The following is a 15708-nucleotide window of genomic DNA, read 5'->3' as shown; positions in this document are numbered from 1 at the left end:
CAGAGCAGCACTCAGAGGTGCCTGAGGCCTTTCCACCCTCCCTCCCTTAAGGGAGCTGTACACACTGATGAGATCTACCTTCTCTCCATGCTGAACTGGCCCAGCTCTCTCAGTCTCCATTGGAGAGATGCTCCAGCCCAGCAATCCACCTTAGTGACCCTGTGGTGGGCTCCCTCCGTGGCTGACCCAGCTCCTGATGCAGCCCAGAATACCCTCAGTGTTTTCTGATACAAGGGCACACTTCTGGCACGTGACAAATATTACAATTAATTAATTATTATTAGTATTACTATTGCTGTGTAGGTTTGTCTTTTTTTTTTATTTAAAAGAGATCATATTCTCTCAAGATGTAGCAAAGTAGGTGAAGAACGTTTTCCAGATAAACAAGAAGTGTTAAAGTAATTTAAAATACTGCAGAGGTTTTCAATGGATTAATTTTAGCTGTGTATTCATTCCTAAAAATCTGACCAAGCTTTATTTCTATCAAATCATTAGCATTGACCCTTCTTGGTTGCTCAAAGACATTAGAAAAATATTTTACTTAACCAGCAAGTATCTATTGGTAGACAATAACTTCAAATACATGTTTTGACAGTCTTCCAAAATCCTTAGAGAAGGATGAAAAAGATTTGTATTTCCTGACGAACAAGATTGCAGAATCATTAGGAGGCAGTGGATACAACGTGGAAAGATTGTCAGTGCCATATGTGCCCCAGGTGACAGGTAAGTGGTAACACCATTTAATACCAGTTATTAAGAATGTTTTCCTAATGTATTGTGTGCCAATGAAATGTAATGTGACTGTTTGGCAACAAAACCTAATCAGATCATTTTGTCTTCTCAAGGTGGTGGTTTGGGTTTTTTTTTCCTCATCAGCCACTGTATTATTATTAAGACGTTTCAACTATTTCTCCTTTTAGGTTTTTTTTTTTAAGCTTAAAGAATGGAAGTGAGGCAGAAAGTCCTAGAACCCACTTTGACTTTATTTAGTGAAGTCTTTGCTTCAAAAGAATACCTGTGCTAACTTGATCTAGAAAATGAGGAAGGACTATATAAGTCAGCTTTTTTTATCCTTTTCCTCTAAACATTGGATGAAAGATACTCCATCCTTTTGCCATATGGTCTTGTTCTGATTTATTTGCCTTAGTTAAATTCTCAATGAGCTGATGTTAATTTAAGCAAGAAAGAGATGTTTTCCTCCATCAGATACCCTGTGCAAGCTTAGTGCCAGTTAACAGTGGAAATAAAATGTTGTCTATGAAAGGTTTGTGCTGTACAGGCTGAGTGAATAATGTGAGAAGGACTAGCTAGTATATGACATTTGTGTGCTTTTGGCTTTTAATGTATTTTCAACAGCCAGTTGAGCAACTTACTGAAAAAAAAGTGATTAAAGAATTTTTTCTTAACCATATGTGTTTTGTAGCTGTATATAACTTGTTGCTCTTGTAATAGACTAAGGGATACCCCAACCCAAAGCATAGCTTTTTTTAAAGTACCTAGCAGTGAAATGAGATTTCTGTATTCTCTAGCTCACACATACAAAGAGCCAAAGTACATATAGACAGTGAATTCCAGATGTGTTGGCTCTTGCAGTCTGATTCAGAGACATTGACTGCTTTTGAATTTCTCTTTTGGATAGTTTTTGTGTGAGGAGTCAAGTTCTCCAGACAGCAGGTGGGGTGTCCCAAATCCAAGCAGGCACATTAGTGATATGTTCCAGCACAGCCACAGTGTGTTTTCTGTTGCTGGTTGTCATCTTACAAAAAGGATAATGTTCCTATACTTATTTCTTCTGGCATCTAAAAAACCAGTTAATGTTATATTTTAGTATTGGCAGAAGAGGTGGGCAGCAAGTGAGGAAGTGTTACAGGCTTTGAGTGAATGAGAATGGAGTGAGGAAGATAGCCTGGTTTGAAATTTATGTTAAACCTCTTCTAGAAACTCAGATATATTTGTACCCAAATGACCTCACTAAGGTTTTCTTATATACTTTGCTAAAAATGCATTCCCACACAGGAAGAGATGTAAGTTCTGACATCAACATCAGTTGAGTTTAGCTGAAAGTGTGTGATTAACTGCCTCTGCAGGTGATGAGAAATTGCCATATTTAATACTAAGTCTTAGCATGTGTGAATCAGATGGGTTCAGGGCTTTTGTAATTTTTTATAAAGAACAGCAACCAAAACTTGTTCCTTGACTCTTGCCATAGCTAGTTAAGTTCATTAATCTCTGATCCTGTGGAATATTGAGCTTCCCTAGCCTTTCATTTAACTAAATCAGGACCAAGTGAATATTTTGGAATTCCTAAGCTTTTATTTTTTTTTACTGCAATGGAATGCTACATTTCTGCTATTAATATTGTAATGCTAGAATGTAGTGTTTCACAAGGGATCATAAATTGTAAAAAAAAGATTCATTTTTTGTGTGTTACTGTGAAACCTAGAATTGAACCCAAGAAGCTGCTAAATATTTCATCCTAATTATTTCTGCTGTTTCCAAATATTAGTGATACGATGCTTAATAATAACTTACAGGCATAATTTTGTCATCTTGTCTTTGTTTCATGTCTTGATACTTCTTAACAACTAGAAAGACATTCATATTTGCAAATTTTTATACCTGTTTCTCTTTCTTACTTGAGGGAGGGAGAAAGCTAATAATTTTAAATACGTTCAAGCATTTTTTGTCATATATATATTATTTTTTTTTTTTTTTTTATTTTTTAATTCAACTCTATTTCCGTCAGGCAAAAAACCTCATAAATGCAAACACAAGTCAAAAGGTAAAACTGATCTGTAGGTCAGCCTGCTCTCCTGCCTGTGGTGTGTCCCTATTGGATATGCAGTCAAGAAATGCTTTTAGAAGGCCTAAAGACCTTTAGGCCAGAAATTGTGTTGTACTTAGTGGACTTAGTGTTTCGTTACGCTTTTTTTGTTTCTCTCCTTGACATGCCTGTAGCAATGTAGCAACGTTAGCTGCTGTGGGGTTTGCTGTTGTGTTTACTCATGGTTTGGTACTCTGCCAAATGGTAGTTTGCTGTTTTGTTTTCCTGAGCAGGTAGTAGAGCCATAGGTATCATTTTTGTGATGGTACTAATTACTTCTTTGAGTGACATTACAAAACCTGTAGAAAGTTGGAAGAAGCTCTCAGTTGTTCAAAGAATGATGATTCATCTTAGTCACTGACCATTCAGGATAGTGACTGCACAAAGAACAGAGTCCCTCACCCAGGAAAAGAGGCATCTTAAAGATCATCTTGTTCCAAGCCCCCTGCCATGGGCAGGAGCACCTTCCACTATCCTAGATTGTTCAAAGCCCCATCCATCCTGGCCTTGAGCACTGCCAGGGATGGCGCAGCCACAGCTTCTTTGGGCAACCTGTGCCACTGCCTCACCACCCTCATGGGAAAGAATTTCTTCCTATTATCTAATCTAAGTCTGTCCTCTTTTAGTTTAAAGCCACTGTCCCTTGTCAAGAGTGATGGATCCTGCCTCAGTCCGTGAGGTGATGCACAGAGCTGCTGCCACTGCCCCTGGGCAGTGGGGCCAAGGCCTCAGGGACAGCCTTGGCAGGGGCTGGGGCGGTGGCTGTTGGGGCTCCATCACTTGTCCTCGAGCATCTGCACTCCTTCATGTGTGTGGATGAACACTGTATCTTACAAGAGGAAAAAATGGTATTTTGCACCATATTTTTTCCCACTTATTATGCTGAAATTGGAGATAAATGAGCATATTTCATATGCAAGTTTAGTGAGTCATCCATTACAAAAATGAATTCTATCCAAAGTAGTCCCTAAAATGTATCTTCTGGTGTTTGTGTGTCAGTTACAGAGAGAGCAGCAAGATGGCAGCAGAGATGTGGTTTTATAGGATTTTTCTCTTGGGGGCTGAGGTGCATTCTTCAGATTTGGAATATATTGGGTCGTGTACCAGTGAGCCATCGGGGATTAAAAATTCAGTAAATCCTTCAGAATGTCATTTCAAATGCTCAGGGTCTCTGAGAACCTGGCAAATATTAGTAGAATTCAAGTGATTTTCACTAATCTTGTTCTTTCACTGCTTCTTGATCTTAAAATGACATTTCATTTGTGTGACTTCTGAAAGTTATTTCTTGGTTTTTAAAATCTGAGCATGTTCAGCTTTGCTGGAATGAATTCTGTTTGTTCATGCTCAGTATTTGCACTGCAGAAGCACTTTGCTTGGCTAGAAGTGGTTTAAACAAAAGTTGCAGAAGAACCAGCATAAATTACCTTGTCAAGGAGGAGTTTTACAGTCCTCCTTTCTTAATATCAGGTGCCTGTAGCTGCTTCTAACTGTGCAGTGCGAGTCATAAAAAAATAATAGCAAGGTCCTAATAGCTTGATCTTGGCTAAAATCTAAAACATGACATTGCAATTCATGGTTTTGTAAATGTAATAATGAGTTACACAAAATGTTAATGAGATACACAAAAGTCAGACCACTCTCTTTGTAAGAGGATCCTTGTGACAAGTCTTAAAATGTATTTTTACTGTTCATTAAAATCTTTTGTTGATATAGTAAATGTCAAAAATGAGGAAACACTAGTGGTGCATTGTCCTAGGACTGCAGTCACAGAAGGAGATTCCATGAACGATGGATCATTTGCTCATAATCTCCTTATGCATTAATTAAATTGTTGTACTTCTTTTAGTATCAGCACAGTTGGTCTGATTCTAACAACTTTTGAGGCCAGCTGGACCTGCTAAAATATTTGTAGGAAGTGAGAATGGAGAGAATTTTTTTCACCCAGTTGATTTTTAGACTTGCTGAATACGGTACTTGTAGCAACAAGAATAAGGAAGGATTGTTGTTCATTTCCATTCAGAAATCTTTGTTTCTTCTGTCAGGGAATCATCTTCCAAGAAGTCCTTTTTTGTTTCAGAGTATCTTAAAATTAAGACATTTTCAGTTTCACAACAAAAGAAAAAAAAAAGGATTTTACAGCTATGTATCATCTTGTGCTATGTTATTTATTATGCATTTGAATAAGATCTCAATTTTAAAAGTATAGATTTTCAAGGGAAAGTTGAAAATATCTGTAATGAGAGGAGGTAGAGGCTGTAAAAAGGTTATTTTTCTTCATATTTAGTAATTTAGAGGAGTAACTCTAAATGTATCATTATTCACAGTTCAAATGATAAAATAGATGATCTTGGGCTAAACAGGCATATGGAAATAAAACTGCATCTGATGGGTAGAAATTTGACTGATCTTGTTTCAAGAGTGTTACGCAAAAAGTGAGATAATTTCTTCTTGTGCTAGATGAGGACAGACTCTCCAGGAGGAAGAGTATTGTGGACACAGTGTCTATTCAGGTGGATATTCTGTCTGGCACCGGCACAGAGGATAAGGTATGAAAATCAGAGATTATTTTAAAGCAGCATCTTGAGTGGAAGGAGTGGGGAATGCAAAAGAAGTTTTCCCAGGAAGTCAAATATCTGATTATTCTAGAATTGTTAAATATTCAGGGGATTGTTTTTTTTTTTTAAGTTCTATGTTTGCAGAAATGTGTTGTCAAAGACACTATGCTGATCTTACTATATAAAAGAGGAGTATTTTGTCACTACTGTTTTTTACAGGTAGCAGTGCAGTTATGGTACAGCAATACATTTATTTACATGCTGAACAACTGGTATTTTATGAGTAAATATTCTAAAAGGTTTTCTTTGCTTTTTGAGCAATACAATAAATTTCAGTATCTGTATCCCTGTATCATTTGAAGTATTTGAGAGGCTTGTTCAACAACCTGGGGCTGTGAGATACAAGCCTAGAGAAGCAGAAGCCTGGTGGGAGACCTGCGGTCTCTGGGTGGGACAGGTAGAGACCAGGCAGGCTGTGCAGGCTGCACTGCTGTACCAGTGTCACAGTTCCCATCCAGAAGAGTTTGGCATGCAGTGCTTAAATCACAGGAAGGAAAAAGTAGCAACAAAAAGTTCATATCTGGGGTACAGGAGCTGATGCTAATTATCCCTTAGGAAGACTACATTATAACTAAAATTATCCCACATCGTTTGACACTTGATTTGAAGTATTTCCTAAAATAAATTTCTACTTCTACTGAATGTTTTTTAAGGTTCTGCTGATTTTTATTAACTAGATTTCTGCTGGCTGGAGTGGAGATTAGCTGTTAAAATTGAGGTGTTTGTAACTCGGATGAGAAGCAGATGATTCCTACTTTGGACATCTTCAAGCACAAACTCATGTCTCCACATGAAGCAAAATGTGTGGACTGAGTTAATCTAAGTGTTAGTTAAAAATTCAGAATTAAGCTATAGCAAAGAAGCAAGCTTTACATTAGTCAGAAGTGATAGTTTTTGCATTATTATTATTACTATTATTACTTTTGTTATTCCTTTCTGCTTTGTGCTCATGACACCTCAGATGATCTTTTGTGTTCACTTCTTGCTTTTGTGCTTTAGCAAGGATACAGATAAAAGTTCATGAGCAAGAATAAAAGGGTATTTGAAAAATAAGTGAGACAACCAGATCTCTAGGTTTCTGAAGCAAGTAAATGCTTCTCAAAGGACTGAGGCTGTTTGACATTAGTATTCTTTTTTAAAATCACGCATTATATGAGGTTACATGTAATTGAACAACTCCCTTGAAAGTAGAATTAAATGACAGAAGTTTCCATTTCACATTTCAAGTTATGCTGGTGTTATGTCAAGCATTGATACACAGATCTTTTTGAAATGGATGTAGTAGTTGTGGATAAAATAGTTTTATGGGTTCTCAGCTTAGTGTGATCTTAATGTAGTCCAATGTCTTGGATAATGAATTACTTGTTATCTCTTAAAAACAAGAATTTTATTAATCAGGAACACAGAAAGCGAATTATTCCTCCTTTACTTGCTTTATGAGGTTTGTTTACAAGGCAAAGGTGTATTTTTTAGTTAGCTGACTGCACCTTCATACCTATATATGAATTTTGGTTTTCTTGCTGTGTAGATTAGTCAGTATAGCAATCCATAATCATTAGCAGAAATAAACTGCGAAAAAACAAGCATAAATCTTTATGATTGAGAGGATTACCTACTTAATTAATGGAAACTTTAGGACATAATGATGTATGGTATCATTTCTGCACTGAGATAGAAGACTGTTTATCCATAAAATACAAATATCCAAAAAATTACAAATGCAATTCTCTCAACATAAGTTTTCTGTGGTGCCAAGTCTATTAGTGAATCTTGTTCGGGAAGGTGAGTTATTCCATAGTTATCTCCATTTATAAGGTGAAAGCACTTGTAAATGCAGGTAGTGCTTCTGTGATATTAATAACCAAGTATAATGCTGAGTAATATCAGCAAATAATGTATTGACTAGCACTATGAAAGGCACCTATAAACAACTAACATTTACCAAATGTGAGTTGTATAAAAGGTGATTTCAGAACCTGAATAATCTTTATCTGTAGCTATATCCACAAATACTTAAGAAAAAAAAAGGTGTTTCACTGTTTATATATTAATTCTTATTTATTCAGAGGTAGGGAATACATGCTGAGTAAGTAAAACCTGTTAGAAAAATATAATTTACAATTACAGCACATGAAATAACTGATGTAAAAAGGAAACAGCTACTTCCTTTTCCCTTAACAGTAGTTGAAGCCAGTGAATTCAAAAATTGAAAGAATTCACAATCTTCTGAATGGAATAAAGAAACTTTTTGCTACCTTACCTCTCACCTTAAATCTTATTGGACTGTTCTAGAGAGTTAGTGTTTATCAGGAAAAATAAAAGTACTGCCTGTTCAGACGTTAGAAGGGTTGAAGTGGGGAAGTTCAAGCCAAGAAACCATGTTATTATATTCAGGTGAAGACTGTTCTGCCATCTGAACATAATGCCACAAGGGAGGCTTCACTATAAATATATTTACTGCTATAGAAGCTATATCTATAATGAATTGAAACACTTTGGTAGTTTTGCACCCCAGGCAATTCCTGGTGAAGTACATCTGCAGCAGCAAATGGATATTCATATTAGTAGATAAACAAATTTTCACGGTGCATCAGACATAGTTTATTATGAAGAGCCCTTTAACTCCAGTGTTTATGATATAAGAACCAAATTATTGGGATCCATCATGGTATAAGGTTAGCCTAAAGCAACCATTTTCCACTCTGCACTCCACTGTCATCTCCTGTTCTAGCATCACATTGCTGGTAACATTATTGGCAACAGTGTCTAAAAGCAGCACTGAGACTTTTACAGTATAGAAACACTACAGTTTATTCCTCACCTAAAGGACTCTTCTGCCAAAATCCAAAACCATTTATAATTTCCATAGAGCAACTTGACTACAGTTTGGAAAGTTTTCCTTGATCTTATTTGATAAAAATTTCCTCACTAATTTCAGTGGCTTGAAAATGTGAATTAGTGATCTGTTGGCTGTCACAGAATGTCCAAAAAAGGTTATTAGAGACTTGGAATGCCAAAAAGTACTGGCTGTTTTGGCCTGCTGTGTTTATCATATTCCTTGTTTTTTATAAGCTTATATGTTGTATGTGATGATTAAGGAATTTTGTCGCTATGTGTTTAGGTTGATAATACTGAAGAAATCACCTTTGAAGCTTTGAAGAAAGCAATTGGTAAGATTTATTACACTTGTGTTTGTGCAGCATAGTTCACAATTACTATGGAGTTGCTTAAGAAAGAGGAGAAGCCAGAATAACAAGAAATACTACTTTGAACATAAAAACTACTTTTGTTTCTTCTCAGCTAGTAAATTAATTAATAACGCAAGTTATTTATTTCTAAATCTCTGAAATTACATGTTGATAATGTTAGTGAATTCATTTTCTGAAGTTAATGGGACTGAATGAAAAACATCTGGAAATGCCTGTCATCTATTACATTTGCAGTACAGACAAAGCCATAAATATGAAATATTTAAGTTACATTGAGTGATTACTTATGAAGTAATTTGAATATTTTTTATGTATTAAGATTTTGGGTCTTCAGTGAATTAAAAAATAGGTTGTAAATTACACATCATGGATTTTAAAGTGCTAAGATTTTTTAAAATAATATTTTTCTGACAAGTGACCTAGCTATGGGAATACAGAATTATCCAGATTCCTTATTTCATATTACTGTAAGTAATTGCTAATTAAAGCTTTGCAGTCTGCCAAAATCCTGTTTAAAATATGGATTAAACATTGATGTTTAGAACAGTAGAGGCATTCTGAACAGTAATTTAATCTGCTAGTATTCCAACTGTGACTAATCCCTGAGATACTTAAATTCACTGGATGCTGGAACGTATAGGTTCAGTTAGCTTATGGAGATTGAACCAGCTTTTCCCAAATTCTGATAGAAAACTCTGGCCACCTGTCAGCATGGTACTCAGAGATTCTTGTTTCCTCTTGAATCTGAACCTGGGTATAACAAGTGAAAAGTGCAGGCCATAAAGCAAAAGGGAGCCTAGATGTTACTTATAATTAAAGACATAGTAAGAAAGGGAGAAAATTGGGTCCTCAAACCATCTCCCTGAAATTTTATCTGCATTTCACTTTATGAGCAATGCCAGATGACAACTCACTTGAGAATGGTTACATCACTTCAAGCACAGCCCTTGTTCACTTCTGCAGTGCACATTTGATCTCTTGTACTTCACAGGCAAAGACTGCATTTGTCTTTATTTTTTTTTTTCATTATTCTTTTAAGATAACAATGGACTTGAAGAACAGGAAAAGGAAAAAAGGCGTCTCGTGATTGAAAAGTTCCAAAAAGCACCATTTGAGGAAATCGCAGCTCAGTGTGAAACCAAAGTGAGTTTCTGCAAAATGTTAGCCCTGAGGGTATCAGTGTAGGCAATAGTGGGCACCTTCTGACTGAAAGTGTTTTAAGTTGTCTTGTCACTGCTGCAGTTACTTCTTGAGAAGTTTGTTTTTTTTTGTCTCTACTGCTGTCAATGTTGGGAGATTCCAGTAATTTGAAGTATGGTTTTTTTGTTCTTAGACCATTTGGAAGGTAATGGGTAACTTGTACATTCTTTACCATAATATTTTCCTTGTTATCTTTGAAATCCAGGTTCACAGTCCATTCCTATTTCATTCTGGGATAACTGGAGCAGCATTTAACCCACTAGGTATTTTAAATAACTAAATGTATCTCAGGTTTGTTAAGCTCCTGTCTGCAACAGCAGAATTTGCTATTTAATTCTTGGCACTCCAGGACAGGCTTACTCAATCTTAAATGCATCTTTAAGACTCAGAATCTTTGCAGCACTGAGAAAGGAAATTAAGAAATGAGGCCTAGATTTACATGTGGCAGTGTGGAACACACTCACCTGAGTATGGCCTGGCTCCCATTGTAGCTGAATTCAATATCTAGGAGTCAATAATTCAGTTTTAATTCTTCTTTTCCCTAGGCAAACTTGCTTCACGATAGACTGGCACAGATACTGGAACTCACCATCCGGTAAGGCTTTATGTGAAAAGAATATCATAACTGAAAAATGGCTTAGAAATCAGTTGTGGCTATTTTCAGATGGTTATGTCTTAGTGTTCTCAAACACCTGTAATAGGGAGAAAATAATTGCCTTAACTGAATGCTGTGGGTTACCCCTGATAGGCCTCAGGTAGCCCCAGGTAGCCACTGGCTTAACCTTCCTCAGCAGGATGAGGAAGAGAATTGGAAGGGTAAAAGTGAGAAAAACCATGGGTTGACATAAGAATAATTTAATAGGTAAAACAAAAGTCACACATGCTAGCAAAGCAAAATAAGAAATTAATTCACTTCCCATGGGCAGGCAGGTGTTCAGCCATCTCCAGCTAAGCAGGACTCTTTGGGAAGGCCAATGCCATCACTTTAAACGTCCTTTTCTTCCTGCTTTTTTCCTTAAAGCTGTTATTGCTGAGCATGACACTGTATGATATGGGGTATCCCATGGGTCAGTTGGGGTCTGCTGTCCCATCTGTGTCCCCTCCCAACTTCCTGCCCCACCTGCAGCCTACACCCTGGCACAGCAGTGTGAAGAGCAGAAAAGACCTTGACTCTGTGTAAGCTCTGCTCAGCAGTAACAAAGACATCCCTATGTTATCAATACTGTTTCCAGCACAAATCCCAAACACAGCCCAGCTACTGTATACCAGCTATTGTAAAAACAGTTATCCAAGCCAAAACCAGCACACTGAAAAATAATAACTTTTCATCACTTTGATTTTCTTACTATGAATCTTCTTGATAGTGGAGGATATCCAGAAACCATGTCATTGTGTCTTACAGTATCTCTGTGTCTATCAGTAGTGTACTGCAAGATGCTGTTGTTTTCCCATTGCTGCATCTGGTTGAGAAAGTAATTAGATATTGAGCACCCCAAGTAGTATATGGTGTTATTATAGAGAGTTGTGCACGTCATTATGCAGGATAAATAGTATTTATTAGCAGTAAGATGCATTTTGATAGTTCTGTAACATCAGTGAAATTGATGATACAGACAAGAATATAAAAATCCTCAGGGCATGATAATTTTATTAAAATTTCAAGACTAGGATAAAATGCTGTTGGTATTTTATTATTTTTTTATACTGTTGGTATATATATTGGGGGGTAGTTTACTCTTGCTTCTTGCCTCTAAGTGTGTAAAGTTATAAAAAAGCAATCCATATAACTATAAATTCTGTGTATTGGTTGTGCTTCTCACACAGTCCTCCGCCTAGCCCCTCAGGAACGATGACCATTACTGCTGGACATGCTCATTACCATTCTGTTCCAGTCTATGAGATGAAGTTTCCAGATCTTTGTGTGTATTAAGTGTCTTCTGAAGTCTGCTGGACATTATTTAGAGTAGAGTACAATAGAATGACCAAGATGAGTTTTCAAATTTTATTGTTTATTGTATCTAACTTTATTATAATGATGGATATGAGCCAAATACAGATTACTTTAGCCAAATTCATGACACTGTCTTGAATTGTTTTATTCTGTAATATATTTTGAGTTAGGTTTTTCACAGACCATGTTTCTTCATTTTCATATTTGAGTACATGTGAAAATCAAATTTAAAACTTGTTTTGCCATATAGGTAAATATTTCAGTTACTCCAGGAATTTGAATTGCTTCAAATTCCTTTAATTTGAGATATTGTAACTGAAAAACCTATTAAAGCCTTGGTTTGATTTGGTTTTGTTTGGTTTGGGGTTTTTTTGGGGTTTTTTTTGTTTGGTTTTGTTTTTTTTTTACTCCTCTCCTCAATTCTGTGTTGAACTTGAATGCTTTTGGCTTGCTTCACCCCATTCAGTGTAACCAGTGGAGCACTACCTGAGCTCCCTCTTGTTCATGCTGTCATAGCTACTGTTTGGTTTGAAATAGATGGAAAAAAACCAATACCTTACATGTGTTCAAATACAGTGAATGAATTTATGGACACGTGTTAAGTATATTTGATGCATCACATAACATGCTTTTTAGATAGATACATCTAGTATATGTCCTGTGTTTCTTGCTAAAAGTTAAACCTTAAGCTTTGCATAAGAGAGGAGAAATCTCCTCTTGAAGCACGAAATTGTGCAATATATTTCATGTCTTAAGATGTATGGTTTACAGACTGTACTTTTGAAAACACTGTAGTATTTACTGTCTGCTTTAGTATAAATACAGGAGAGATATATTTAGTATAGCAGAAAATAAACTGAGGGCATTTTGAATCATAAATACTGAAACTATATTCTATGAGACGTTTCTCTGTAGTTTATAACAGCTTTTTAGTGATATTTTAGAAATTGAAAGAAAAGTCAATGAAACCATTTAAAGATCAAGAATTTATTACATATATTTTCAAGCAAAAGCATTTTTAGAGATGCATCTCTGTGTTTGTTTTTGTTTCATTTCTCAAACCTTTAAGGTAACTTTCATAGGTTTACGTATCTGAGCATGTATTATTCAAATGTAAATAAAGTAAAACTGATAGAGTAAATCATGGACATTTGATGATAATTGTCAAGGCTGTCTTTATGACTCACTGAATCCTGCAGGCAAAGAAAGAAAAGCAGCATTCATTGATGCCATGAATAGTAAGTTTGACATTAGCTGAATCTGAGGCAGTGCATACATAAATGAATGCTCTCAAATATCTATAGTAAATGTAGACATTTAATTGAGTGCTTTGGATGAACAGTGAACATGAACAAAGTAACCTAACTTCAGTTAGCCCTGCTTTGAGCAGGAGCTTGGTTTAAATAACCTTCTGAAGTCCCAACCTAAATTAACCTTTGATTGCATAACTCAAGATCTGAAGGATTATTAGTCCTGCTAATTTGCTGACTGGAGCATTAGCAAACCAACTGTAAAAAGGATTTTAAGTTTCTTGAACGGTAGTCCAATATTTTACTGGAGTACATTTAAAAGCTTGATGTGGCATGACATCAGAGAAATAACAGCTACTTAAACCTATGAGATGACATGCTGAGACTTTCAGAAGGCATTCACAAAGCTCAAAAGGTAATTGAGACCTTCTTTTCAGTTTAACAGTGCAATCACAGCTGTTAGTGGATGACGAAACAGCCCCTTATCTACAGCATTCCGTTGTGATTTTTACTGCTGCAGCGTATCAGCCTGATCAGACCACAGTCTACACATAAATAGGACTCTAGCTTTTAGTTTTCACTTTTTTTTTCTTTTTTTTTTTTAAGGTAAGACTAATAGTTTTTTTGGCCTGTATAAAGAGTGTAATTTTTTAAAAAGTAAATCCAACATAGGGATACAATGTAAAACACCTACCCACTTTGTCCTTTTTTTTAGAATATCACTCAGCACTTTTGTACAAAAAGGAGTCTTAAGTAATAAAGAATGTACTTCTGTTTGCACTTGTGCAGTATGGAGACTGTGCTGTAAATACAGGATTGTTTCTGTGATTGAATTCTGTTACATGAATGCTGCATGTGGAAAAACTGTATTTGGCATTTCATTTTCTGTTCTGTTGATGAAGTATTCTTCCTTTATGGTGATGGTAGGTTTCCGTGTTTCCAGTGTTCAGTTTGGGAAATGCAGGTGTTGTGCAGGTGTAGTTCAGGGAGTGAAGAGCTTGTAACACTTTGTGTGTACATGTGATATTTAATTTCTTCCTTTATGGAAATTCAGGGAGTCTGTAAGTTGATAATTGGTTCACTTTGGCCTTTCTAGACACGTGGGAGACGGGAGTGACTGTAAAATGTATTGTGTTGGTAGTTACTGTTATATGAGCCAATGAATGAAACCAAAAGAATTAAGAATGCTGTTTGTTGTACAGTACAAAGCTGCTTTGTTTCACTTATCTCTTTATGTTCTTCAGAGAAGCTGCAGAACTTAAAAGCTCCTTATGCAAACTGGCCCTGTCACTAAGCACTGTCTTAATGGTTATAATTGGTACCTGGTTTAAATGTATTTCAGCTGTTGCTTGGGGTTCTCTTTCCTATTACATCATCTTGAAAAAAATATAGTTTTTGGTAGTGAGTCACTTTAAGATAAATTAAATTCATGGTAATTTCAAAAGGTAGAAATAGCCTGTTGTCCAAAATCAGAGTAGGGCTAATTTGTCTGTTGTTCCAATGATCATATATTCTGTACTGTACGTAATGAACCAGTTTCAATAAATGTAAGAACACACTGTGCAATCTATATTTAAGCAATAAAATAAACCAAAATTTAAAAATTAATCCTTTCTGAGGTGTCTGTTAATTTTTATTGTTCACAATTTATATGTCAGTTACTAATTTTTGAGCATTTAAAATAGCCCTCAGTTTACACACCTTTTTTTTTTTTTTCTCTTGCAGATATTACAGCATTGTATTGTTATTAAACTACTGCATCTATTTATTATTAAACCTGGACAGGCTTTAGAGGTAGGGCTGTGAGAACCTCATGAGGTTCAACAAGGCCAAGTGCAAGGTCCTGCACTTGGGGTCAGGGCATTCCCAAGCACAAACACAGGCCAGGAGAAAAATGGATTGAGAGCAGCCCTGAGGAGGATTTGGGGGTGTTGGTGGATGAGAAGCTCAACATGTCCCAGCCATGTGCTTTGGCAGCCCAGAAACCAAACATGTCCTGGGCTGCACCCAGTGCCCCATGGGCAGCAGGGCAAGGGAAGGGAATGTCCCTCTCTATGCTGCCCTTGTTAGACCCCACCTGAGGTCCTGCATCCAGCTCTGAGCCCCCAAAACAAAAAAGATGTTGACTTGTCCAGAGGAGGCCACAAAGTTGATCAGGGGCTGGAGTATCTCTGCTGTGGAGACAAACCGAGTTGAGGCTGTTCATCCTGGAGGAACATGATTTCCCCTGGCTCTAGGGAGACCTTATAGCAGTTTGTAGTACCTAAAGGAGATTCAGGAGAGCTGAAGAGGGACTTTGGGCAAGGGCATGAAGTGATAAGACAAGGAGGAGTGGCTTCAAAGTGAAAGAGTTGGTTTAGATTAGATATTAGGAAGAAGTTCTTTCCTATGCAGGTGGTGAGGCACTGGAACAGGCTGCCCACAGAAGCTGTGGATGCACTATCCCTGAAGTGTTCATGGCCAGGTTGGAAGGGCCTTTGACCAACAGACAGACAAAGAACCGAATGCTTAAAAAGTTAATAATGAAGTAGGAAATATTTGTAGATGAGTAGTTAATTAATTAGTTGTTTGATTTTGAGAAACAGCTAGGTTTTGGCCAGTTGTGCCCCAAATCTATGAAAAATATGGTGTAAAGTGACTGTGATAATGAGAGAAGAAA

The 15708-nt window shown here is 36.5% G+C and overlaps 1 protein-coding gene across 34 annotated transcripts in view; it reads left to right on the top strand.

Moving 5' to 3' along the window:
- EFR3A (EFR3 homolog A) overlaps positions 1-14657 on the top strand; it is a 76878-nt gene extending 62221 nt beyond the window's left edge. For 14 of the 34 annotated variants that reach the window (XM_086878901.1, XM_086878870.1, XM_086878996.1 and 11 more), the window contains 6 exons: positions 596-723; positions 5282-5370; positions 8561-8609; positions 9688-9791; positions 10394-10443; positions 13487-14657. In XM_086878901.1, the coding sequence (XP_086735027.1) occupies positions 596-723; positions 5282-5370; positions 8561-8609; positions 9688-9791; positions 10394-10443; positions 13487-13604 (538 nt within the window). In that variant the 3' untranslated portion in view covers positions 13605-14657. Of the gene's footprint in view, positions 1-595; positions 724-5281; positions 5371-8560; positions 8610-9687; positions 9792-10393; positions 10444-11672; positions 12941-13486 lie in introns of those variants that run through there. The other 20 variants (XM_086878973.1, XM_086878946.1, XM_086879028.1 and 17 more) reach the window with 3 other exon arrangements.
- Positions 14658-15708: the final 1051 nt, after the last annotated feature.

This window comes from Cyanistes caeruleus, chromosome 1 (genome assembly GCF_971803275.1).
Source record: "Cyanistes caeruleus chromosome 1, bCyaCae1.hap1.1, whole genome shotgun sequence".
In the NCBI taxonomy this organism is placed as follows: Eukaryota; Metazoa; Chordata; class Aves; order Passeriformes; family Paridae; genus Cyanistes; species Cyanistes caeruleus.
This window is presented reverse-complemented; position numbering and strand designations above follow the sequence as displayed.